Genomic DNA, 25,442 nt, shown 5'->3' on the forward strand with positions numbered 1-25,442 from the left:
CTCCGCCTTCCGTTCTAGTCTTGTGGCTGCCATGACGTGGGCGGAAGTAGCTTCGCGGCACCGGATGTGGGGCGGGGCCTGCCGCAAGCCAGCTTCCTAAAACGAACGAACCGAGCCAGCTCCCCTTGCAATGGAGACGGTGAGGAGCGCTGGAGGGCGGCGGGAGGCGCTGTGGAGCCTGAGACCCCCGTTAGGAGACGGGGAGGGCTGGGCAGGGGCTAGCGCTGGTGACTAGCAAACGAGAAGCAGCTGGGTGTCTGTCCTGTCCCGTGACCCTGCCCCTCCGCTCCTTCATTAGGCTCATCTCCTAGCACTGGGCCGCACCCGTGCCTTCTTTTTGTCCGTGGTACCCTAAGCCCGAGCGCGCAGTGAGTCCTAGCTCCCTCCTTGGGGTCTGCGTACTCCCTGGCAATCTGAGGCTTCCTTTCCTTTTAGCACTTCAAGCCCATTCAGAGGTTTGCTTGAGAGAGCAGGGTTGTGATCCAGCTTTACTGGGTGAGGCGGGGGCAGGGAGCGGGGGTGGTCCGGAGAGATCCCTGCTTTCAGGTAGCTTCTGGACCTCGGTTGTCTGTGATCTCTGCAATCCCTGGCAGGAGGGACATCTGAAGACTTTTATACTGCATTCAGCGAGATCATATTCCCTTAGTAAGACGGAGAATTGGGGGTTGCCTGAAAGAGGGAATCGTTCAGTGTGAGAGGCCGCTGTGTCCCTTCGACAAGTTTAGGTCATGCCCTGCTCTGCGACTCTAAGCAGGCGTTTTGGCATAGCTCATTCTTGGCGAGCAGGCATTGACCAATTGTGGCAGGTCCCTGTCACCCTCCCACAGATGCTGCAGGTTATCTGCTACATGTTTGAAGCCACTCTCATTCTCAGGAGGCTTTTTCTAGCACTCTGGAACCCCTCCCATCCATTTCCCTCTCCACAGTTTTTAACCATGTATCCTCTGTCAGGCAGAGTAACTCCTTACCACCTTGGTTTTCATCATCTGCTAACTGTAATTGTGAAAGGACTGAGGGTTCCCTTTGCTTTGGTTAAGTTACATACTCAGAGTCATTCTTTGCCACAGCCTTTCTCCTTCTGCAGAGAGGTTCTGTCCCTCAGGTTATTAAAAAAGAAAACAGACGAAAGTGGTAAAGTGATTTGCAATTGGTCACCCAAGCAAGGGAGTCAATTCCTACAGATTAAGAGAATTTTGAGCAAGAATAAAAGGTCTGATTCCATTAAATTTAAAGTAACGTATCATTTTCTACTTGTAGATGTATTGTGGTTTACAAAGCATTTTTATTTAGATTTTCTAATTTAGCCTTCACACTTTATGTACTGGATTAGGTTCTGGGGATAGAAATTGTTTTAACAAGAAGAAAAAGAGGCCAGACATGGTAGCCTATGCTTGTAATCCTAGCACTTTGGGAGGCCGAGGTGGGAAGACTGTTAGAGGCCAAGAACAGCCTGGGCAATAGCTAGACCTTGACTCTACCAAAAAAAAAAAAAAAAAAAAAGCTAGGTATGGTGGCTCGCACCTGTAGTCCTAGCTACTCAGAAGGCTAAGGCAGGAGGGTCACTTCAGCCTAGGAGTATGAGGTTGCAGCGAGCTATGATGACAACACTGCACTCCAGCCCTGGCAACAGAGTGAGAGCCTATCTCAAAACAAAAAAACAGAAAAAGAAGAAAAATGCTTTGCTTAACCAGAGAGAGGGTGAGGGCAAGCCAGCAACACCTGTTATTTAAGGTAAACTGTAATAAATACTATCATCAAGATGCAAACAAAGGATTGTGAAAGCATAGAGGAGGGAGAAAAGTGCTGTCGACCTACGAGAGGGTGTTGCTGATTGAGAGAGTGGGCATAGAAATTGGGGTATGTAGAGAATAATTGAGGGTTAGCCAGTTGTCTGCTGTTGCTGGCGTTTGGATTTTAGTCACAGTGGGAGAAAAGACTGGAAAAGTAGGCTCAGATCAGGATAAAGGTATTGCATACCATGCTAAGTTTGAACTTTGTTTTGTAACAGGTGACCCATGAAGTTAAGGCTGTGAAAGTGGAAAGGAGACAAATGGATCTGAGGCATTTCTAACATGTCAGCTTAGCTGATACATGTTAGGGAGAGTGAAGGAGTCAAGACTACAGTTCTAGGGCACCTGGGAAGACAGCAATGAAAAAGAAAAAAACGGAGAGAGATGGGAGCCACAGTAAAAATAATAGGATTGGAAGTTGGAGGGACAAATGATGTTTTGTTTTATATTTAGGCATTTAAGGAGTCTCTATAATATCTGTGGTTGTCAAGCAAATAACTGGAAATGTGGGTCAGAAGTTTGAGAGAAATTATGTGTCAGAAGTAGCCTGTGTCTCTGTAATAATATTTTGTATTTAGGTAGTACAGTGGTATTTTCTCAGGTCTCCTATGTTATTAAAAGTAGAGAGGAGGGATATAATTCCCCTTCTCATATGGTGAAACAGGTAGAAAGTTAAACCCATACATTCAGTTGTGTTTGACTCTCTTATGTTGGTATCTATGTCTATTTAGCTATTCTCTGTCTGTAACTTAGTCTTAGGTTTCTCTGTTCATATCAGTGGCCATCATTATTAAAGAATTTTTTAAAACTGTGAATTGTATGCAAAATAATTTACAAAAAAAACCTATGCTAAGTTGTATGAGGGATACAAAGTATAAGATAGTTCTAGGCTTCCAGGAATTTATAATCTGTTTGGATAGATAATGAACAAAATAACTGTAGCACAGTGCAGTATGTAAGAATCACATGATGGCTGCAGTAATTTCTACAGAAGTACCTGTTTCTGTGCCTTTGTATAGATCTTTGTGAGACTCTGATATATTAATACCATGTATCTATCTTTACAAGCCAAACAGCCCTCTCTCCCACTTATAAGTGATGAGGCTGTTATTCCAATAGCCTTGCCAAAATGCCAGGCCAAGCTGATAGTCTTATGCAGCCCAGAGGGAAGAGAGGAAGATTATCCCTCTTCCCGCCACCCTGCCCTCCCCTGACCCATTAGGGGAGGGAAATTTAGGGCTGTCCTGCCAACTTGACCCTGTTTGCCAGCCAGCCTCCCAAGTTTAAGCCAAGACCTTTAACTTCCTGTTACTACAGAAGCTATGGAGGTGAAATATGGCTTTAAGTTACTTTGTGGGATATTACCCAGAGCAAATGGAGCCAAAATTGTTGATGCCAGTGGATGAAAATTGTCACAATCCCTCCTGGGTTCTTAGAAAACAATGAAATTTCCAAATATTCCCACTTGAGGGAGCACAGAGATGGTTCTGAAGCTTTGTCTATTCAAAGCGCTCTCTCATCTCTAATCTCAAACTATCTTGGAAAAGGAAACTTGGAAAACCAGCATCACCTGGGCTATAGCAGTAATTTACTAACAGAGGTGCTGAGAAGACTCAAGTTCCCAGGTTCAGAACATTTATGCTCCTTGTCTACCCCCAAGTCATTCAAGCTTTGACTGTCTGGCTGACAGTCACCTACTGGGATCCTGCCCAGATGTGTCCCTTTCTCAATGGTAAGGAGTATGTCTGTGATTCTAGTGCCCACAACTAAACTTAGTGTTTGGGAGCAGACAATGTTATCTCTATTTCTTTGGCTTCCAGGTTTTAATAAACTAGATATTTTAGTCTTAGCTTTTAATACTTAATGTTTCATTAAGCAGCATAGTATATAAGAACAGGAGCTTTGGAACCAGACAGATGTGTGTTTGAATCCCTACTGTACCCCTTACCAACTATGTGACCTTGGGCAGGTTACTTAATGTCTCTTGACCCTCAGTTTCCTAATCTGTGAAAATAAGGCTGATAATAGTATTAACTTCAGGATTGTTATGAAGATTAAATGAGATAATATTTAATGAAGGGCCTTTTAGTACTTTAAAGGAAATCATTAGTTCACCAGCTTTTCCCCTAATGTTGTTAAGCTAAAATGGGTGGAGCCTAGTTTTGCTAAATCCATTTCTCTTGTCTCTCCAGGTCACTTCTTCAGATAGCTCCCCAGCTTTGGAAAATGAGCATCCTCAAGGTAAGTTTACTGAAGACAGGGAAACTGGGCATTAAAACAATAGCCTGACCATAACAGTGTCTTCAACAATGCTTTTGAATCTCTCCCAGGGTTGCTCCTGGGAAAATCAAAGCTGGACTAGATAATGTGCCAAACCATACAAATCAGGAACAATAATTTGGCAGGATCACCCAGGAATAAATCTTGGGCAGAGTGGAGATGATTAATATCTTCAATTATCAAACCACTTGAGAGAAACTTCTGAGGTACAGGGAAAACTTCCATAGGCAACTCTGGGCTGGCTAACTATGTTTTAGCAGTCCCTGGTATTTTCTACATAGTCCAAAAATAATTTCACCAGAATTTTTAGTTGCAAGCTCAATAAAGCCACTGAGTACACTCAAGAAATTATGCAAAGGCCTTGAAAGTCCTTAGGCTTAGAAGTAATCTGGTAGTAGAATCACTAAACCTCTAAAATCCAGAGCACAGGGGACGACAATCCCAATGCCTGCCTAAATAACTGGTTAGAATGGAATGGTCCAACCCTAGGCCATCTAGAAAGAAGCAGAACTTACAAGCGTCTCTGTCAGGTAAAGGATTTGGCCCAGGAACACTCCTAGGTCTTCCTAGCACGTTTCTGGCATCACAGGTATGCACTTTCCCAGAGGATTGAAATATAGGCTGAGTATAAACTTCAAAAGGTAATATAGTGTCCGAGATCCTAGGACTTGTTATTAAGGGTTATGAGTTCTTGACAAGATCTTTTAAATTTTCCGTTTTTATTTTATGGATATCCAAAAAAGTTATAGGCATATTTTGAATTGTCTGGATGACTCTTCATAATTGATCACTGCCACATGATATCAGTGTCTAGTTTATGTTTCTGAGTACATTTGTATTAGCACCAAGGCAGAAGCCAGAAACTCAAACTGTCTACATCTGCAGTCCCCAACCCCTGGGCCACAGACCAATGCTGGTCCGAGGTCTGTTAGGAACTAGGCCACACAGGCAGGAGGTGAGCAGCAGGTGGGGCAGGCAAGTCGCTGAGTGAAGCTTCAGTATTTACAGCCATTGCTCATCCCTCCCCTGAAACTTGTCCCTGGTGCCAAAAAGGTTGGGGACCTCTGGTCTGTATGGACCAAGCAATGAATGGAGTACATATGACTGTGACAACCTACAGATTTTGTGTCGCATCTAACAGGAGGCAGCAACTTTCCAGGTCTGGTCAATTAAGACCTGTTTTTGCCAGATCTTCTGATTTTGAAAAGAAACTGGGAATGTGGATTTTTATGTAAATCTTTAGATTTTGTTAAATTTAACAATTGATTTAAATTTTATTTTTTATTATTATTATTTTTTATTTATTTATTTATTTTGAGACAGAGTCTCACTCTATTGCCTGGGCTAGAGTGCCATGGTGTCAGCCTAGCTCACAGCAACCTCAAACTCCTGGGCTCAAGCAATCCTTCTGCCTCAGCCTCCCAAGTAGCTGGGACTACAGGCATGTGCCACCATGCCCGGCTAATTTTTTCTATATATATTTTTAGCTGTCCAGATCATTTCTTTCTATTTTTAGTAGAGATGGGGTCTCGCTGTTGCTCAGGCTGGTCTCGAACTCCTGACCTCAAGCGATCCTCTTGCCTCGGCCTCGCAGAGTGCTAGGATTACAGGCATGAGCCACCGCGCCTGGCCAATTTAAATTATTTAAGACACTGGGAAAGCCAAATCCAGTATGTTTTTTTGTTTTTTTTGAGACAGAGTCTCACTCTGTTGCCCAGGCTAGAGTGCCGTGGCGCGTCAGCCTAGCTGACAGCAATATCAGACTCCTGGGCTCAAGCAATCCTCCTGCCTCAGCCTCCCGGGTAGCTGGGACTATAGGCATGTGCCACCATGCCCGGCTAATTTTTTCTATGTATATTTTTAGTCATCCAGCTAATTTCTTTTTATTTTTACTAGAGACAGGGTCTCGCTCTTGCTCAGGCTGGTCTTGGACTCCTGAGCTCAAACAATCCACCCATGTCGGCCTCCCAGAGTGCTGGGATTACAGGCGTGAGCCATCATGCCTGACCCAAATCCAATGGTTGTGGGTCTGTGGCCTAAAATGATAGTATTTAGCTATCATTGTAGTGTATCTTCAGCTGATATCCAAAGATGTGTTCTTGGGAGTCTGAATTCTCAAGTTTGAAAGACAATTGTAGGCTTCCAGTTAAAGATAATAGATTAAATATATACATCCACCTTCCTGCCTTCACAAAAATCCCCTAAACCCACTGTAAAGGAATTTTTAAAAATAATACCAAACCCACCAGGATAGGGATAACAGGAAAAGAGACAATAGCAATGAATTTTTAGAAGCTAGAAAGCAGACAAAAGAGTTGTGAGTGACTTAGCAGGCCTGAGAAAACTGTATTATAATTAATAGTGAGGAAAGCTAAGAAGCACTCAAGGTCCAAGATAAAGATCCCAGCATACCCTATGCCATTAAGTACAGCTGGGCAAGTCCCCCTCCCAACTTTGCCAATGACTAGAGATCTAGAGAGGGACTCAGGCACACTTGAGAGCTAAAGTACCGTACTAAAACCAGGAAAGGAGCATGCAATGAACTATACTGGATGCCGAGCCTTCAGCCCTCTTCCCTCATTCTGTTTCCAGAATGCTGGCAGAAAAAACATCACCCTCCAAGCTCAAAATTGAATAATCCTTCTCTCCAGAATCCCCTTGAGGGGAAAGTCCTAAAAATACAAGTATTGAATGTTCCCTATCTAAATAGCTCACAGTCAACAAGGCTCATTTATATACTTAGAGTTTCCAATCAGCTTTAAAGCCTCCACTCTTATGATATGATTTGAATTCTCCTTTACTCTTTTTTTTTTTTTTAGACAGAGTCTTACTCTGTTGCCTGGGCTAGAGTGCCGTGGCGTCAGCCTAGCTCACAGCAACCTCAAACTCCTGGGCTTAAGCGATCCTACTGCTTCAGCCTCCCGAGTAGCTGGGACTACAGGCTTGCGCCACCAGGCCCGGCTAATTTTTGTATATTATATTTTTAGCTATCCATGTAATTTCTTTCTATTTCTGTAGAGACGGGGTCTTGCTCTTGCTCAGGCTGGTCTTGAACTCCTGAGCTCAAATGATCCTTCCGCCTCGGCCTTCCAGAGTGCTAGAATTACAGGCATGAGCCACCATGCCCGGCCCTGAATTCTCCTTTAAACCAGCGATTACCAAACATCTAAAGAAAGCCTCTATGGAAAAAAGTGAACCCAACTACTGCCCAAAATGCCACATACACTAAAAAGAAACAAACAGAAAAAAAGCAACTGGCAGGGCCAGGCACGGTGGTTCACGCCTGTAATCCCAGCACTCTGGGAGGCCGAAGCAGGAGGATCGCTCGAGGTCAGGAGTTCGATACCAGCCTGAGCAAGAGCGAGACCCCGTCTTTACTAAAAATAGAAAGAAATTAACTGGACAACTAAAAATACATATAGAAAAAATTAGCCGGGCATGGTGGCGCATGCCTGTAGTCCCAGCTACTCTGGAGGCTGAGGCAGTAGAATCACTTGAGCCCAGGAGTTTGAGGTTGCTGTGAGCTAGGCTGACGCCATGGCCACTCTAGCTAGCCTGGGCAACAGAGCAAGACTCTGTCTCAAAAAAAAAAGCAACTAGCAGGAAAAATCAGTGCACAGAGAAGAATACTTTAATAATTAACATTAATATATTCTCAGGTAAAAGAACATATTTCCACCATGAAACAAGTATAGGTTATAATTTTTCTTTCTCTCTTTTTTTTTTTTTGGAGACAGAGTCTTACTCTGTTGCCCAGGTTAGAGTGCCATGGCATCAGCCTAGCTCACAGCAACCTCAAACTCCTGGGCTCAAGCAATCCTCCTGCCTCAGCCTCCCAAGTAGCTGGGACTACAGGCATGCACCACTGTGCCCAGCTAATTTTTTCTATTTTTAGTTGTTTTGGCTAATTTGTTTCTATTTATAGTGGAGACAGGGTCTCGCTGTTGCTCAGGCTGGTCTTGAACTCCTGAGCTCAAATGATCCACCCGCCTCGGCCTCTCAGAATGCTAGGATTACAGGCGTGAGCCACCGCGCCCGGCCTCTTTCTCTTTTTTAAACAAACTACATTGACGTAATATAATTTTTAAAAAAGGAATTTTCAGAAATCAAAAAGGAGAGCTTAGAAATTAAAAATATAATAGCAGAAATTTTAAAGTCACTAGTAAGTTTGGAAAATCAAGGTGAAGAAATTTCCCAGAAAGTAGAGTTAAAAACCAAAGAAGTAGAAAATGAGAAAGAAAAGATGTTTTAACAACTACCACCATCCACTAAAACAAACAAAACCCCCAAACATTAAAATATCAGTCTAGAAGGTCCAATATCTAAATAATAGGAGTCAGAGAAAGACAAAAATGGTAACACAGAGGGGAGGAAATAATCAAGGAAATGATTCAAGAACATTTCCTGGAACTGAAGGACATTAGTTTTCATACTGAAAGAACCCATTGAATATTCCCAGTGGATGAAATTGACCCACCAAAGCACAATCATCATGAGATTTCAGAACAATGGAAACACAGAGAAGATCCCATGAGTTTCCAGAGAGGAAAAAAGTCACTTACAAAGAATGAGAATTGTCCTGGACCTTTAACGACACCAGCAGCTAGCAGGCAATGGAGCAATGCCTTCAAAAATTCTGCAGGAAAATAAATTCCAACCTAGAATTCTATATGCAGCCAAATTATAAAGCAAGGATGAGGGTAAAGATATCTACAGGCTGCAAGGTCTCAAAAGTTTTACTTCCTGTGCACCGTTTCTCAGGAAGCTACTGGAAGATATGTTCCACCAAAACAAAGGAGTAATCAAAAAAGATGAAAACATGGGATACAGGAAATAGGAGGGCCAGTAGAGGAGAGACGTGAAAGGGGTCCCCCTGGATGGTGATGAAGGAAGATCTCAGGATGACAGCAGTACCCACCAGGCAAACCAGCCAGATTTGAGCAGGTCAGAAGGCTCCAGAGAGACTCGTTTGGGTAGTTTAATAGACTATCTAATGCTTCTGAACTTCTTGAAAGGAGATTTAAACAATTGGTGAAGAGTTTGGGGGTTGAATTAGTTGTAAGTACTCTACATAGAAAATCAAACAAACAAAAGGACAAGACCATTATTAAATCCAGGGAAAACAAAGTTGTGAAAGAATAAAAAAAAATCAGTTTACTCTTTGGCTTACCTCTGAATAATAAATATTCAGTCAAAATGATCTTTTTTTTTTTTGAGATGGGGTCTTGCTCTGTTGTCCAAGCTGGAGTGCAGTGGCACAATCATAGGTCACTGTAACCTCAAATTCCTGGGTTCAAGAGATCCTCCCACCTCAGCCTCCTGAATAGCTAGGACTATAGGTATGCTCCACCATACCTGGCTGAGTTTTTTTATTTGTGGAGACGGAGTCTTGCTATGTTGCCCAGGCTGGTCTCAAACTCCTGGGCTCAAGCAATCCTCCCTCCTGCCTTAGCCTCCTAAAGTGCTAAGATTGCTAGTGTGAGCCACCATGCCTAGCCTCAAAATGGTGTAACCAACATTGTGGTTTAACTCCTGGAAGAATGGGGGGTACTGGGAAGTGCATGTTTGTGATGGAGTCCAGGTAGGAAAGAGAACTAAAAATTCTCATCTTCCAAAAAAAAAATTTCTCATCTTCCTTCGTAGGAAGGTAATAGATAATGCCCCAAAATGAAAAAATGATAAAGTAGCAATACAAGCGTGTTATTTAAGGACATAGAAATAAGTACCAAAATAATCAGCTAAAAGATGTGAATGTGCTCATCTCTGGGGAGGAGTAGTATGGGAGGTGGGTACAGGAACTGCAGTTTTTCTTAACAAAATTTGTAAAGCTATTTGACTCTTTGAACTATGTGCCTGTGTAACTTTGGTAAAAAAAAAAAAATTGAATATTAAGAAATCAACTGTGAAAAGATTTAAGAGCATGAACTTTGGAATCATGTAGATCTGGGTTTGAGTCTTTCTTGCCACTTACTAATGGTGTGACCTTGAGCAGTTTAACTGCTCTGTACCTGTGTTCTCATCTGAAACATGTTGATAATACTTATCTTACATATTTGTTGTAAGAGTTAAAGTATGTAACATTTTTAAGTACACAAAGCATAATGCATAGTACATTCAGGCTATTAATTTGGGGGGTTGCTTCTCCAATTTAGAGCAAGTAATTAGAATCACAGGAATTAGAAAGGTAAACCTAGCCAGGATCTCTCATTTGTCTAGAGTACGTAGAATGACTTCTGATTCACAGGGTGCCAGAATGGACACTCAAGGTGTTTTGGGCCAGGTTGATTGAACACTGGGCTCCAACTTAGTATTAATGAGAAATGGCCCAGCTTGGAGCATGACTTTCCTTTTTTTTGTTTGTTTGTTTGTTTAAACTGAGACGAGGTTTCACTATGTTGCCCACGCTGGACTTGAACTCTTGGGCTCAAGCAATCCTCCTGCTTCAGCCTTCCGAGTGGCTATGACTACATGCATGTACCACTGCACCAGCAAGGTCTTGGAAGAATTTTAAGAAGCTTACTTGGTTTTTCATCTTCATTGAGAAAAGAGGACAAGTGAAATGTGCTAAATATATAAAAGGAAAACCTTGAGTTAAAGATGAGAAAAGCTTTTAGACTAGAACAGGTTAAAGAGAGATATTATAGACTTTCCATTTTATTAATAGTTAGCCTTCTTTTACCTAAAGAGCCAATAGATATAATCTCACCTGGAGATAGGGGTTGGATGAAATGGTTTCTAAGGGGTTTATCTAGGTTTTGTAGAAACAATAGGAACAAAACAGATAAAGGGCCTTATAAAAAATCATGCTTTAAATATTTGAGAAACTAGAACCACTGTTTTCTGTCTCTTTTGATTGGGAGTTGCTGTGTAGAAGGAAGCTACTAACTATTCCACCCTATGCAGAGACCCCAGAATCCAACAACAGTGTGTATACTTCCTTCATGAAGTCTCATCGCTGCTATGACCTGATTCCCACAAGTTCCAAATTGGTTGTATTTGATACTTCCCTGCAGGTGGGTGAAATCCTTTTTCCCTTTCTCTCTTTTTTGGAGCCTCTGTTTCAATACCCCTCATCCTATTTCCCCAAGGTAATGTCCTTGTCCTTGTATGAATTTTCCCCAAACTGTCCAACCCCTGTTCTTTTTTACAGTCCTGCCCTCTGTGGCTTTCCCTTTATGATTATTATTCTCCTGGCTACAGGTGAAGAAAGCTTTCTTTGCTTTGGTGACTAATGGTGTACGAGCTGCCCCTTTGTGGGATAGTAAGAAGCAAAGTTTTGTGGGTAAGCAAAAGTCTCTGGAACACACTATCATTGGCATCCTGTGCTGGGCAAGGAGAGAAACTTTGGGTAGTGCTGAGGGCTCTTGTCTTGGCCTTTAGGCATGCTGACCATCACAGATTTCATCAATATCCTGCATCGCTACTATAAGTCAGCCTTGGTAAGGAACCTTAGCCAAATCACCAAAACCACTTTCCCTTCCCAGAGTCCCTCATTTCTATTCCTCCCAACAAGCCACAAGGGCTTAATGAAGCAGAGAGAGCAGGTCTCAAATTCTGTTGCTTCTGCTTCCAGGTACAGATCTATGAACTAGAAGAACACAAGATAGAAACTTGGAGAGGTATGTAGAGAATTGGGGGTTGTAAAAGAATAAAAGGATAGGCTGGGGGTAGTGGCTCACGCCTGTAATCCTAGCACTCTGGGAGGCCAAAGCAGGAGGATTGCTTGATGTCAGGAGTTCCAGACCAGCCTGAGCAAGAGTGAGACCCTGCCTCTACTAAAAATAGAAAGAAATTAGCTGGTCAACTAAAAATATACATGGAAAAAATTAGCCGGGCATGGTGGCGTATGCCTCTAGTCCCAGCTACTCGGGAGGCTGAGGCAGGAGGATTGCTTGAGCCCAGGAGTTTGAGGTTGCTGTGAGCTAGGCTGATGCCATGGCACTCTAGCCTGGGCAATAGAGTGAGACTCTGTCTCAAAAAAAAAAAAAAAAAAAGAATAAAAGGATGGAGGGTTTCCTGGGAAACACTTTCCCAAGGTGATATTTTGTGAACCATTGCTTTTCCTTTCAGAGGTGTACCTACAGGACTCCTTTAAACCGCTCGTCTGCATTTCTCCTAATGCCAGGTGAGTTCCAGCTATCCCTTTGTTTGAAAAGGGTAAGAGCCTTGACATCAGCATAGCTAAAGCCCTACAAAAATCCAGGGAAAGGGGCAGAACAGAGCAAAGACACCTGTCCCACCACACACACACATACACATACACACACACTCTCTCTCTCACACTCTCAAGTCTGGTCTGCACACTGCCCCCTCCCCTAGCCACCAGTTTATCCTGTTTATATATGCATTTTACAAAGTATATTTAACCACCCTCAGTCCCCTCAGCCCCAGCACTGTGAACTTACCATTATATCCGACCTTCCCACAGTTTGTTTGATGCTGTATCTTCATTAATTCGAAACAAGATCCACAGGCTGCCAGTTATTGACCCAGAATCAGGCAACACCTTGTACATCCTCACCCACAAGCGCATCCTGAAATTCCTCAAATTGTTTGTAAGTGCTCCTTAGCCCAGTTCTTATTTCTTATATATTGGGTTGGAGGGGTATCCAGGGGTGGCTTGGTGGCCTTGATAGTCAAGCTGATGGTTCTTTCCTCAGATCACAGAGTTCCCCAAGCCAGAGTTCATGTCTAAGTCTCTGGAAGAGCTACAGATTGGCACCTATGCCAATATTGCTATGGTCCGCACTACCACCCCTGTCTACGTAGCTCTGGGCATCTTTGTACAGCATCGAGTCTCGGCGTTGCCAGTGGTAGATGAGAAAGGTGAGAGATTGGGCCAAAGTCTGGGAGAGGGAGGGATCCAGGGAAGTCAGGGTGGCTCTGGAAGAATCTGCTTTCCCTTCAGCTTGGCCAGCAGGGTGATTCTGTGGGTAGAGGGAATCTTGGATGCCAGATTCTCCTTGCTGAGCTACCTTTGTCCCCCTAGGACGTGTGGTGGACATCTACTCCAAGTTTGATGTTATCGTGAGTCATTGTGGAGGGACTGGGAGGTAGGGAATGGGTGGGGGGTGTTGAAGTGGAAAAGGAGAAGGGAGTCTCTTCTGGGACCTAAGGGTCTTGGAAGCTTCCACGCTTTCAAATCCTATTTGAAAAGGAATTGAATGAACTGGATGTGGCTTGTGGGCATGGCTGACAATTTGCCCTAAATCCCTCTGGTGAGGTTGGGTGGGTTCAGGGTTTTGGGGCTGGCTCTCTTGCTTCCCTGCAAGCTCCTTCCTCTTTCTCCCCAGAATCTGGCAGCAGAAAAGACCTACAACAACCTAGATGTGTCTGTGACTAAAGCCCTACAACATCGATCACACTACTTTGAGGGCGTTCTTAAGTGCTACCTGCACGAGACTCTAGAGACCATCATCAACAGGCTTGTGGAAGCAGAGGTAGGGAGGCCAGTAACCATCAAGCAGCTGGGGAGGGGGCAGCCTTGAGGGTGGGGTTGGACAAGGAGGGTAGGGGCTGACGGGCTCACCCTAACTGATGCTGGCACTAAACATTCCCTTTCTCCCTTGTTGCTCTACGCCAGGTTCACCGACTTGTAGTGGTGGATGAGAGTGATGTGGTCAAGGGAATTGTATCACTGTCTGACATCCTGCAGGCCTTGGTGCTCACAGGTGGAGAAAAGCTCTGAGCTGGGGGAAGGGGTCAGGCAGCACCATGCCCCACTCACTGCTGGAAGCTCTGGGAATCAGATGAAACTTGTGAGGACTGTGACTGTTCCCTGCTCAGGAGCCCCCTACCCTCCTATCTGGGAGCGAGGGGAGGTGTAGGGGGAGGAAGGAGAATGAATTTTTAGCTGCCCCCACCCTAACACGTACACTTGAAGAAAACTTTCAGCCTAGCCAATTCTAGCCCTGTCCTCTTAGATATAGTCCCCTTTCTGGGTGAACTATGGGCTTTGTGCCCCTCAGGCAAATTTTGATCTCTAAGAGATCCCCAGACCTCACCCTGCCTTTGCTTCCATCTCTGCCATGACTCTACCCGAAGATAATAGCACAACAAAACTCTTCATCAAGATATTTTTATTCATCCTTTTTCATGATATATGGAGGAGGCTGAGTCCATTTAGTGACACTTCTTCCCATAATATGAGTGGGGAGGAGGGCCTCTGGGTTCTTGTGCTGCATGCCTATGAAGGGACATGGGGGTTAGGTAGAGGAGGAGGACAGAGTGGTTAGCCAAGGTTATTGCTGTTCATGGCAAATCTAATTAAATGACAGGAATCTTGTCATGGTATTACCGTGTTTGATTTTTGCGGTTGATGGACACTACTGCTCCAACCTTCCTACTTTATATGGCTTGTTCAATTCATCATTAACAACACAGTAATAATAGCACACATGCATATAACTGTGTGCCAGACATCATTCTCAGTGCTTTACATATATTTACTCATTTAATCCTCAGAACTCTAGTAGATACTATTCCAGTTTTACAGATTTTAAAAAACTGAGGCACAGGCTAAGTAAGTAGCCCAGGATCACACAGCTAGTAAAAAGTAGAGCTAGGATTTAAACCCAAACAATCTGGCCCTAGGGTTCATGCTCTTTACCACTACAGAAGAGTTACTATCTCTTTAATTTTCCTTTCACAACTGTTCCCCACCCTATTCCCCGTAGTTCCCCTTACTACCTTTCTTTCCCCTCTGCCTGGACCATAGGTAGGACCCAAGGAAAATCCCATAACAGTGTTAGATTTCCAAAGAGTAGACAGACTTGAAGGTCTCCTTTAGGAGACCCTCATCAGCTTTTCTTAGGGAAGGTTGGACTGTGTTTGGATTTTGCTGAGCTGGCCCTACAAATCCCTTTTCTTCCAAGGTGAGAATGAGCTGGGGGGAGTGGGGAGAGAGGGAACAGCAGGATGATGGTCACCCCGTCAGACCCATTCCCTGGGCTGGAACCACATGAACCAACACAGTAGCTAGCACCAAACACCATAGGACTGCTAGACTATGGGTACCATCTCACCCGTGCCTTGCAGGTATGATGCAATTTCTCATTCAAGCCAGGGGCAATTTCAGAGTAATACCTTGCCCCTACCCCCACTGTGCCTAAGCCTTCTGATCAGCCCCCACCCATACCATACTGGTTCCTCCAAACCAGGCTTCCTGATGGAACACAGGGAAAAGCATCAAGGCCCTTGTCAGAGCTCAGGTTTCAGTGCTGGATCAAGACTGTAGAGAAGCCCCTGTTTCTGCATTCACCTCTTCACAGCTCTTGCAGCACATTCCCAAACTTGGGGGAGAGAGGCTTCCAAGTTATTAGAATTAGAGTATGTTTATGTGTGTGGGGGTGGGTACATGGTGGAAAGTACAGATGTCTCCTTATGTCACATTCCCTTGTGAAGGAGGATTTGCCTAGGGAGGAGGCAAGGGCTTTAAAAAGCCTTAGGACTAGTGGGATCCAGGGTAGAAGGAAGCACCTTCCAGCGAAGAGTCACCAGTGCAGCTGGTAGGTACATGGGATCAAGAGGGGTAGAGTGGATAGGACAAGGGATGTTTGGGGTTCTCTCTAAAGGTCAGTGTTAGGGAGCAGTATGCTTGGGTTTTGTTGCGCCACTTCTCAGTAAGTCTCTGCCCCATAACAACCCTTCTGGCCCCCATCCCCTTAGAAGGCAGGGTCTATGCCCAAAAGGTTCCATGTATTATAGTGTAAAACAAATTGGGATCTCTTGTCTCTCCCATTTTCCCCTAAAACTCAAACCAGTGAGTCTCAGAGTCTGAGGAGGGAGCTGAGGGAAAGACAAGGGATAAAATTTGGGAGCCTCCTAGATTTTTATTCTTACCTATTCCTCTCAGGCAAATTATGCCTTCTTCCTGAAGAACCATTGCCATACACACTCTCTTTCCCTGCTCCCTGCACCCCTCCCCTCCACTGGAGCTGCTGCCATGGTTGCCAGGCATGGTTGCTAAGTCTCTGCATGGAAGGGTTGGCGTGGGCTGTGCTGCCACTAACATTACCATGGTGAATCAGGGGACACCTGGTATAGGCTTGGGGGGAGTAGTCATGTGGATAAGCAACAACCCCCAGGACAGAATAAGCCCCAAAGGTGAGCATCTTGAGCACCACTTCAGGTGGGGGCTGTGTGAACTAGACATTGTGGTGGTGGAGCTCTACACTGAGAAGTAGAGGCCACGTTTATCATTTCAGTTGCTAGGGGATTAGTTTTGCCAAGGAAACACACCATTTCTCCTCCATCCCTCTGTAAGGGTGCACGTGTGCAAGCTCTCTATTCTGTCCTCTATAAAGCTGGGCAGAACTGTGTAGGCACAGAACAATGTAACCCCAAAATCCTGGCTTCTGGATTGGGGAGAGATCCTGCTGCTAGGGGAGGGCTCCCTGGGTGCCCAAGGACAAACATCTAGAATGGGAGCTGTGGGGCAGCTTGAGTGGCCAAGCCAGACTCCTGTGTCCTGTTGTATCAGCAGCCCTGCAGCTGCAGCACTGAGAAGGTGAGGAGTTAAGGCTGTAGGGGTCACCCTTTTTGAGCTTGGGGAAGGCAGCTCTCCCGGAGTCACACAAAAGCTTCAGTGAAAGCCACCGCCTCCTCTCTCCACCACATGGGAGCTGGTTACTCATCTCATCTCTGTACCCGAACTGCCGCTAAAAATAGCCCCCCAGCCGTGGGCCAGCCCCTCCTGCACCCCAACCCCATGGAAACCAGCAGAGTGGCAGGCGGAGACCTTGAGTTCCATTCTCACCACTCCCTGTCGGGGAAACTGAAATCTGAAGCAGGAAGTCAGAGGCAGAACCCTGGTGGTCAGGCAACATGGCAAGCTGGAGAGTAAAGGGTTAAAACGACAAGAAGGTTGAAGAAAAGGGGACAGCGGAGGAGGGGACACTGTCATCTTGGCAAGAATCTTAAGTCCCTCCCCCGCCCACTCGTGCAGTCCCATCAGGCTTGCGGGACAAGAGCAGTGGGAAGGGGCGTCCAATCCCGGGCCCCAGGGGGCGGCCGTGCACATGGGGGAGGTAGCAGCGCGGAGCCGTCCGCGCAGTGTCACATGCGCGCGCACACACACAGACAGGCACACACGTGTGCCCGGGTATATATAGTTCTCAGTCCTGGGCCCGCCGCTCTGCAGTGGGCGCCGGCTCCCTGGGCTGGGAGGGGGCTGTCGGGGCGGGTGGGAGGGTGGGGGGCCGGGGTGGGGTGGGGCAGGATGCTGGATGGCCCGCTATTCTCCGAGGGGCCCGACAGCCCCCAGGAGCTCCAGGATGAGGAGTCCGGCAGCTGCCTCTGGGTGCAGAAGTCCAAGCTTTTGGTGATCGAAGTGAAGACTATTTCCTGTCATTATAGTCGCCGCGCCCCTTCTCAACAGCCCATGGACTTCCAGGCCAGCCACTGGGCTCGCGGGCCCCAGAGCCGCACGTGAGTGAAGGAGGGGTGAGGGGAAGAGAGTGGTGGGGCGGGGAGTGGGGTCCGGACCTCCCTGCAGGCGCCAGCGTATATTGCTGGTCCCCCTTCTCTTTCCCACGCCTCCCTCTCCCACCCCTTCCCGAGGGCTGGGGCCTGACTCATCCAGTGTTGTTTGGGGGATAGGGGTGGGCGTGAGAAAGGGCAGGAGGTGAGATGGGGCAGACGCTGTTAAAGTGTGCATGGAGAGATGGCGAGGAGTCCCGCTTCGACTTCAGTCCTAACATATACGCACGTGCACACGCGCACACACTCACACACGCCCCTTCACATGGCTGCCCCAAGTGGTCTCCAGTGCTCCCAGCTCCCCGGACCTCCGCTCCCTTTCCCCACAAACTGCTCACCTGGGTTCCTGCTCATTGTCCCAGGTGTGGGCCGCGCCCGGGATCCCCTGAGCCGCCGCCCCGCCGGCCCTGGGCCTCCAGGGTGCTGCAGGAGGCGACCAACTGGCGGGCGGGGTCCCTGGCCGAGGTCCGAGCCCGGGAGCAAGAGAAAAGGAAAGCGGCGTCGCAGGAGCGGGAGGCCAAGGAGACCGAGCGAAAAAGGCGCAAGGCTGGTGGGGCCCGACGGAGCCCCCCGGGTCGGCCCCGCCTAGAGCCCCGCAACGCCCCTCGGGCGGCTCAGCCTGCAAGGCTGCTAGCTCCCTCACTGCCGGAGCGTCCCGGGCCTGCGGGGCGAGCGCCCCGTCCATCCGCGCAGCCGCAGAGCGACCCAGGGTCAGCGTGGGCGGGGCCCCGGGGAGGTCGGCGGCCGGGGCCCCCCAGCTACGAGGCTCACCTGCTGCTGAGAGGCTCTGCCGGGACCGCCCCGCGACGCCGCTGGGACCGGCCGCCACCCTACGTAGCTCCACCTTCTTACGAAGGCCCTCACAGGACCTTGGGGACTAAGCGAGGCCCCGAGCTCTCCCAGGCGCCCACTTCATCAACCCCAACTCCAACCCCCGCCAGGACAGAGGGAGGGCGCACAAAGAAGAGGTTGGATCCTCGGATCTACCGGGACGTCCTCGGGGCTTGGGGTCTCAGACAGGGGCAGGGTCTCTTGGGGGGATCCCCAGGCTGTGGAGCGGCCAGAGCAAGGCCAGATCCCGGCAAGGGGACCGCGGAGAAAAGCCTGGGGCCGGCTGCTGCTGGCCTGAACAGTGGTAGCTACAGCCATTCCCAAGCCAAAGCTACAGGGAGTCCAGGCACTGTGACAGCTCCACCAGGGTCTGGAACTGCGACTCCCAGCTCCCCGCGTCCCGCTCCCAGGGCCAGGCACCATCTCAAGGGCACGAGGGAAGGGAAAGAAGGAAGAGAACCGATCTGGTTCCCCAAATGCTGGATTTCTTCCCCTAAAAAGCAGCCGCCCAGGCATAGCCAGACACTCCCCAGACCTTGGGCTCCAGGAGGCACGGGATGGAGAGAGTCCCTGGGTCACAGGGAGGGTGCAGGACCCGAGTCCCTGAAGGGTTGGAAGGCGACCCGCCGCGCCCACACCTTGCCCCGCAGTTCCCGGGGGCTGGCTCGTGGAGAAGGCGTCTTTGTCATTGACGCCACGTGCGTGGTGATACGATCCCAGTATGTTCCGACACCCCAAACCCAGCAGGTGCAGCTTTTGCCCTCTGGAGTGCCGCGTGTTGTGGGAGATGCCCCCAGCCAACCGAAGGCCGGTAAGGAGGAGGGCGAGGGGGCCGCGGTCTTTTCCTCCCTTTGCCCAAAGCTGCTGTTGAACAGTCGCCTTTTACACCAGCCCGGTGGGGGGCGCGGGTGCGAAGCAGAGGGCGGGAAGCCGGCGGATTCCTCACTGGAGGAGCGCGCCTCCCGTATCTTGGGGCTCCCAGTCGGTGAAGTAAGCCTGCGGGACGCCCCCACGCAGCCAGGTAGCCCAGAGTACCAAGCGTTAGGCCCAGCAGCTTTGGGAGGCGCGGGCAGAGCGGAGGGCTCGGAAGTGGCGGCGGTCCAGTGGCGCGCTGGCCGGGGCTGGGCGCGGAATCCAGGGCCCTACGCCGGGGCCCTGCGGGAAGCCGTGTCCCGCATCCGCCGCCACACCGCCCCGGACTCAGACACCGACGAAGCTGAGGAGCTCAGCGTCCATAGCAGCTCCTATGATGGAAGCGACACAGAAGCTCCGGGCGCCTCCTGGCGGAATGAGAGGACCCTGCCCGGGCTTGGGAGCAGCCAGCCCCAGGAAGGTGGGAAGACAGCTGAGCTGAGCGACAGTATCCGGGAGATTTTAGATGTCATCAGCCAAACCGAGGAGGCCCTCTTCCGGGCGAGGGACACCAAGGGGACCCCACAGGGAAATAGGGAGAGGCAGTGACAGGCCCCTTCTTGTATTTGTGTGCCCCAACACATCCATCCTTGGGCTCACTGGTCCCCATTCTTCCCCACAAACTTCCTTTGCTTCACTTTTCCTTGTATCCCTACCCATTCCCGTTCCCATACAATAAGAAAAGAAAGGAACAGCCCAGACGCAGTGGCTCACGCCTGTAATCCCAGTACTTTGGGAGGCGGAGGCAGAGTTTGAGACCAGCCTGGGCAACACAGCAAGACCCCGTCTCTACAAAAACATTTTAAAATTAGCCAGGCCTGGTCATGTGTGCCTGTAGTCCTAGCTACTCGGGAGGCCCAGGTGGGAGGATCACTTGAGCTTGGGAGTTTGAGGTTGCTGTGAGCTAGGCTGAGAGAGTGAGAACCTGTCTCTTAAAAAAAAGACAGGGTGCATATGCTGATTGGTAATTTTGTTTCAGCAGAGATGAAGGTGAGCAGAAGATTTAATGCCTGCCACTAAGGGCACAAGAGTGAGATCTTCAGCAAAGGCTGATGCACTGGGTGTACAGCTGAGCAGAGAGGTCTAGCCAGGATCAGGAAGGAGGGCAGGGATGGTGGCAGTCATAGGAGGGCAATGGCAGGGCATGGCCTCTGGGTAGGAGGGAGAAAGCGATGGAGAGGCTTTGGACCAGGTGACAGAGTGACCAGGTGACAGAGGGGTTCTTGGCAGAAGAGGAATAGATCCAGAAACAACCAGCAAACCAGGAAGAGGGCTCACCTTGGTGTCACAAGTCTTGGGTTTCAATCCCAACTCTGCCACTGACTTGCTGGCTGACCTTAGGGAAGTCACTTTCCCTCTCCAGGCCTCCTGGTATGTAAAATGGTGGGGCTGTAAGGTCTATCCTTCCACCCCTGACGTTTTGGGATCTTTGGAGAGGACTCTGTCTCATCCTCCCCTCAACAAGCCAAGAAGGAGAGTAGGGAATAAGTGAACAGAGTCTGAGGGCCCCTGGCTGGCCTCCTTGTCACCTGCACTCATCCTCAATTTAGCAGACTGTCCAGGGTTTGCAGAAGAGCTGAGTAAGTGAGCAAGGTGCTCTTGTCCTAGTCTCCCCAGTTCCGGTGAGGGCTCCCCAAGGCAGGGCAGGATAGTGGCCCTGTCACTTACCCTGGCCTGTGGTGGTCTGAGCTGGGGAGGGAAAGCAGCCAATGAATCAGCTTGGAACCGTCTTTAGGCCTTCCCTTTTTCCTGCTCCCCAGTGTTCCTTAGTGATGTTCTGAGGCATTACCACGATTTCCCTCCCAGTGGTATCGCCCACCTGCAAGAAACCTGGGAATTTCTTTCTCCCATCTCTGCCTCTTCCAGAAACCCGCTAGGCAAGGAAGGAGGCTGGTCCCAGGAAGCCTGTGGACGTGGGGTGTGATACTCGCTGTAGCCACTACGGGGCGCGCGCAGGCCGCAGATTTCCCCAGTTGCGAGTCCTTCTATCCCGGCACTGCCAGTTAATACGATCCCCTAGTTGCCGCGCGCCAGTCCCCCGCCTTGCCGCCTCCATCCTGCGGAGCCGGGAGCAGGCCTCCGGCCTCCCAGACCTTTGGAGCGCGCCGAGCCCCACTTTGTACCCATCCACGCCAAGCGGCTTGTGACTCAAGACACTGAAGTCTTTTTTCTCTCTGATCCTGGACACCTCTGTCTCTGCCATGTAATAGCCATGTGAACTTGGCCAAATCACTTCACCTCCCTGAGCCTCAGTTTCCTCATCTGTCAAATGGGGGTTTATAAACACCTACCTCGCAGGGTTGTTGTGAGGATTTAATGCGATAATGTATGTAAAGCGCCTTGCACAGTGCCTGGCACACAGTAGGCGCTCAATAAATCTAAGCTTCCCTTTATCCAGCGTTGGCTTCTTCCTTCCACTGACTCTTTTCCCAGTGTCGCTCCCCCAGGGCTCCTCCGCTCCTTCCGGTCGGTGTGAGGGGGAGGAGTACTCCTTTCTCCGTTGGTAACTCCTGGCCCATCCCTGTCTCCCCCAGCCGGGACTCTCCCTTCCTTGCCCCCAACCCTACCCGCGCCGGCTCTTTCCCCCGCCCCCCATTCCGGGCAAGGGCTGAGTCAGCCGGGGTAAATTTAGCTGCTGGCTCGGCAGGCGCGGGGGCTTCGCCCAGACTCAGTCGCCCAGTCCTGGCCCGGCCCCCAGCCTCGCCTCTGCTCCCACTCCCACCGAGTCCCAACTCCCGCTCAGCGTTCAGGTCTCCAACCCGCTCTCAAACCACTTACGGTTTTAGTCTCCAATTATCTCGATGTTACTTCCCGCCCGCACCCAGAGAGACTCTGAGCAGGACTCAGAGTCGGGCAGGGCAGCCTGGGACAACGACCCTGAGCTGGCCCAGCTGCCCTTGGTTCAGCGGGGGAGGGTCTTCTTTTTGAGTTCCTGAACCTGAGGGGAGCGCATTGGTCAGAGCTCCTGGGGAAGGTCCATCCCAGAACCTACCTGGAACCCACACTGCCAGGTTTCAAGTTAGCTCTTGCCAGAGGAGGTAAAGGAAGTGGGGGTCACCTTGGGCAGAGGTCCAGGATTCCTGAGGTCTGTCTCCCTTCCACTGCAATACCAACTACCTACCACCAATTCTAACTACTGAGCATTTATTGAGCACCTGCCAGGAACAAAGCACTGGACTGGACTCCAAGATAGAGATGAGTAAGGCCTGCTTGACAGTGGGGTGAAAACGAAAATACACAAATGATAGTACAGAGCAGTGAGTGTTAAGTACTATAAGGAGTCAAACAGGGAGATTGTGTGGATTTTAGGAGATGAGGGAAGGCTCCATGGAGAAGGTGGCATCTGAGATAGAATTTAGTGAGAAGGCATTTCAAGTAGAGGTAACAGCAAAAATAGAGGTATGGATGTGGGGAAAACAGGGTATGTTTAGGACACTACCCAATGGTCTGGTTTGACTGCAGTTGGGAGAACATTTGGGGGATTTGTGGAAGATAAGGCAGGAGTGAAAACTGAGGCCAGATTGGGGTGAACCTGGTGGAGCTGAGGAGTGTGTGTGCCTTGGACCTTCAGGCAAGGAGGAAGGAAGGTTGAGGAAGGCCAGGGCAGTGGTGACAGAATCTGCCTGGATTTTGCTATAGCCCAGGGGCTCCAGGGCTCTGGGGCTGATAGAGAAGTTGAGGACTGGCTCTGTGGGGGTGGGCTGCACCATGCTGCCTGAACCCCTTTGAGGATGAACAAAGTTTCTAAGAGCTCACCCACACTGCTGCCATTGTCAGAGAACTAGAGTAATGTCATGTTTAGAACATGGACTCTGAGGCCTGGCAGCCTATGTTTAAATCTTGCCTGTACCTTATACTTGGTTTGTGACCTTGGGCAAGTTACTCAACCTCTGCTCCTCAGCATCCTTATAAAATGGGATTATTAAAAGTGTTTTTCAGATGGGTGCAGTGATTCACGCCTGTAATTCTAGCACTCTGGGAGGCCAAGGCAGAAAGATGACTTGAGGTCAGGAGTTCAAAACCAGCCTGAGCAAGAGTGAGACCCTGTCACTACAAAAAATAGAAAAATTAGCCAGGTGTGGTAGTGCACTCCCTTAGTCCCAGCTACTCAGGAGGCTGAGGCAGGAGGATCGCTTGAGCCCAGGAGTTTGAGGTTGCAGTGAGCTATGATGATGCCACTGCACTCTAACCCCAGGTGACAAAGCAAGACTCTGTCTCAGAGAAAAAAAAAAAAGTACTTCTCTCTTAGGGTAGTTGGGAGGATTAAATGATTCAATTTGTAGAGCACTTAAGAACAATGCCTGCCTGGTACATAGTAAGTGATATGTAAGTGTTAGCACTGATTATGATTATGATTATTGTTATTGTTATTTCTCTCTAGGGCTATTTCATTAGTGTTGGGCTATGAGAATAGGAAGATGGGGAAGAAAATCAGAAGTAGGGGAGGAGGAGAAACAGGCAGCAGAGGCCAGATTAAGAGGGGACAGGAGCCCTGTGGTGGGTACAAACTGTCCCTTGAATGGGTGAATGGTATACTGGAAGCACATGGGCAGTTAGGGTGTCGATGTAACATACTCCTCCCAGAACTTCCTCTATCTTTGCCTAAGGGTAGAGTCAGCACCAGCTGCCAAAGTTCTGGGGAGACAGGGAGAGAGAAAGGGAGGAGCAACTGCAGGTCTGAGGGCCAGCCCCTGGTGAGCCCTATCTCAGACTGGCCCTGCAGGGCCTGTGGGTGGGAGGCTGGAGGCTCCCTGCTGCGAAAATGACTTCTAAATCTGGCTGTGTCTGCCAGCCAGCCAGCCTTGAGACGGAGGCCACAACCACCCCCCACCTTGGGACAGCCTCACTGGTCAGGAGTAGGGAAAGCAGACACAGGAGGATGTGGTCAGTTTGGGGCAGCAGACCTCAGGTTAGCACAGGACCCTTCTACCCCCACAACAGCCAGGTTCTTCTCAGGGAAGCCCTGTCCTGCCCCACCTGGGGCCCAGTTAACATGGCTTTAGAGGATCCAAGAGCTCTCTCTCTCTTTCAGACACTCAGGAGAGCCTGCGACTTCCCTAGATCAGCCACAAATGGGTAAAGGAAACCCAGAGCCAGGGCATAACTGCAATCTCAGAGGGTCAGGAGTGTGTGTGTGCGTGTGTGTGTGTGTGTGTGTGTGTGGAGAGGACCACGAGAGATGGCCAAGGATGAGGACATAGGAAGTGTGCAAAGTGTGTGTGTGGGGGGGGGTAAAAGGTGGGCATTCACTCAGTTTTTCATTTGTTCACTTACCCATTAAACATGCCAGGCCCTAGGGACACAGAAGAGACTCAGTCATGCTTCCTACCTTCAGGGAGCTCACAAGCTATGGTGTGTGTGATGTAGGAGAGGGGATATGAAAGATGAAACCCACAGAGTCATTAGAGTGCAGGTAGACACCATAATATACGTTAATGAAGGCATTACAGAGGGACTAGGGAGTATGAGGGAAGCAGCATCTCTGGGAGAGGGAATATATCCAGGCCTCTGGAAGACTGGTAGCTGAGCATATATATGTTAGTGAAGGAAGGTTCAGCCTGGTTGCTGTCCCTACATCTTCATGTCTTGGCATGGGGTGACCTCCCTCCCTGATGCCCCTGCTACTATATAGACTTTTGTGAGTCCCTCTATGGAAGGATTCTCCATTCATTCATCTATCCATCCATCCACCCACCCACTTATCCATCCATCCACATCCACCAACCCATCTGTCATCTATCTGACCATCCATACTTCCATCCATTTATCCACCTGTCATACATCTATTTATTTCTCCATTCATCTAGTCATCATTTAACAAGGGCATATGATGTGCTTAGCTCAGTGCTACGAGGGCCTACTGAAAGGATGAGTAATATACACAGATCGCCAGTATCTGCGACCTATGGGACAACCAGTATGTGCTGCTAATGAAAGCCCTACCAACAAGGTGCTTTGGGAGTTCAAACAGTCAAGAGCTCTCTGTCAAGTTAGAAGAGTCTTCATGGATAAAGGGATAGCTGAGACAGGTTTCAAGAGGGGAGAGAGGGAAGGGGTGCATTCCAGGGTGTGGGCAAAGGTGGAGAGGATGGGAAAGCACATGGCTTTCACAGGGAACAGGAGCACTAGGCAATGGAGAGGTGCAGGGTC

General features: G+C 48.8%; 2 protein-coding genes across 6 annotated transcripts; both read left to right on the top strand.

Moving 5' to 3' along the window:
* Positions 1-47: 47 nt before the first annotated feature.
* On the top strand, positions 48-14,363 carry PRKAG1 (protein kinase AMP-activated non-catalytic subunit gamma 1). Of its 3 annotated transcripts, none has more exons than XM_045555028.1 (12): positions 48-139; positions 3,983-4,031; positions 10,974-11,083; positions 11,271-11,352; positions 11,451-11,509; positions 11,644-11,689; positions 12,141-12,195; positions 12,499-12,625; positions 12,731-12,896; positions 13,060-13,097; positions 13,364-13,510; positions 13,654-14,363. In XM_045555028.1, the coding sequence occupies exons 1-12, from the start codon at positions 131-133 to the stop codon at positions 13,756-13,758; spliced, it is 993 nt and encodes a 330-aa protein (XP_045410984.1). In that variant the 5' UTR covers positions 48-130; the 3' UTR covers positions 13,759-14,363. The 3 variants fall into 3 exon arrangements, with proteins under 3 accessions (XP_045410984.1, XP_045410986.1, XP_045410985.1); XM_045555030.1 differs by lacking the exon at positions 48-139 and adding an exon at positions 350-368; XM_045555029.1 differs by lacking the exon at positions 48-139 and adding an exon at positions 3,246-3,522.
* Positions 14,364-17,049: 2,686 nt separating this feature from the next.
* On the top strand, positions 17,050-21,685 carry DDN (dendrin). 3 transcript variants are annotated; one of them, XM_045555032.1, is made up of 3 exons: positions 17,050-17,498; positions 17,912-19,713; positions 20,656-21,685. In XM_045555032.1, the coding sequence occupies exons 1-3, from the start codon at positions 17,131-17,133 to the stop codon at positions 20,685-20,687; spliced, it is 2,202 nt and encodes a 733-aa protein (XP_045410988.1). In that variant the 5' UTR covers positions 17,050-17,130; the 3' UTR covers positions 20,688-21,685. The 3 variants fall into 3 exon arrangements, with proteins under 3 accessions (XP_045410988.1, XP_045410989.1, XP_045410987.1); XM_045555033.1 differs by having other exon boundaries at positions 21,159-21,239; XM_045555031.1 differs by lacking the exon at positions 20,656-21,685 and having other exon boundaries at positions 17,912-20,024.
* Positions 21,686-25,442: the final 3,757 nt, after the last annotated feature.

This window comes from Lemur catta, chromosome 6, assembly GCF_020740605.2.
Source record: "Lemur catta isolate mLemCat1 chromosome 6, mLemCat1.pri, whole genome shotgun sequence".
NCBI classification, from domain to species: domain Eukaryota; kingdom Metazoa; phylum Chordata; class Mammalia; order Primates; family Lemuridae; genus Lemur; species Lemur catta.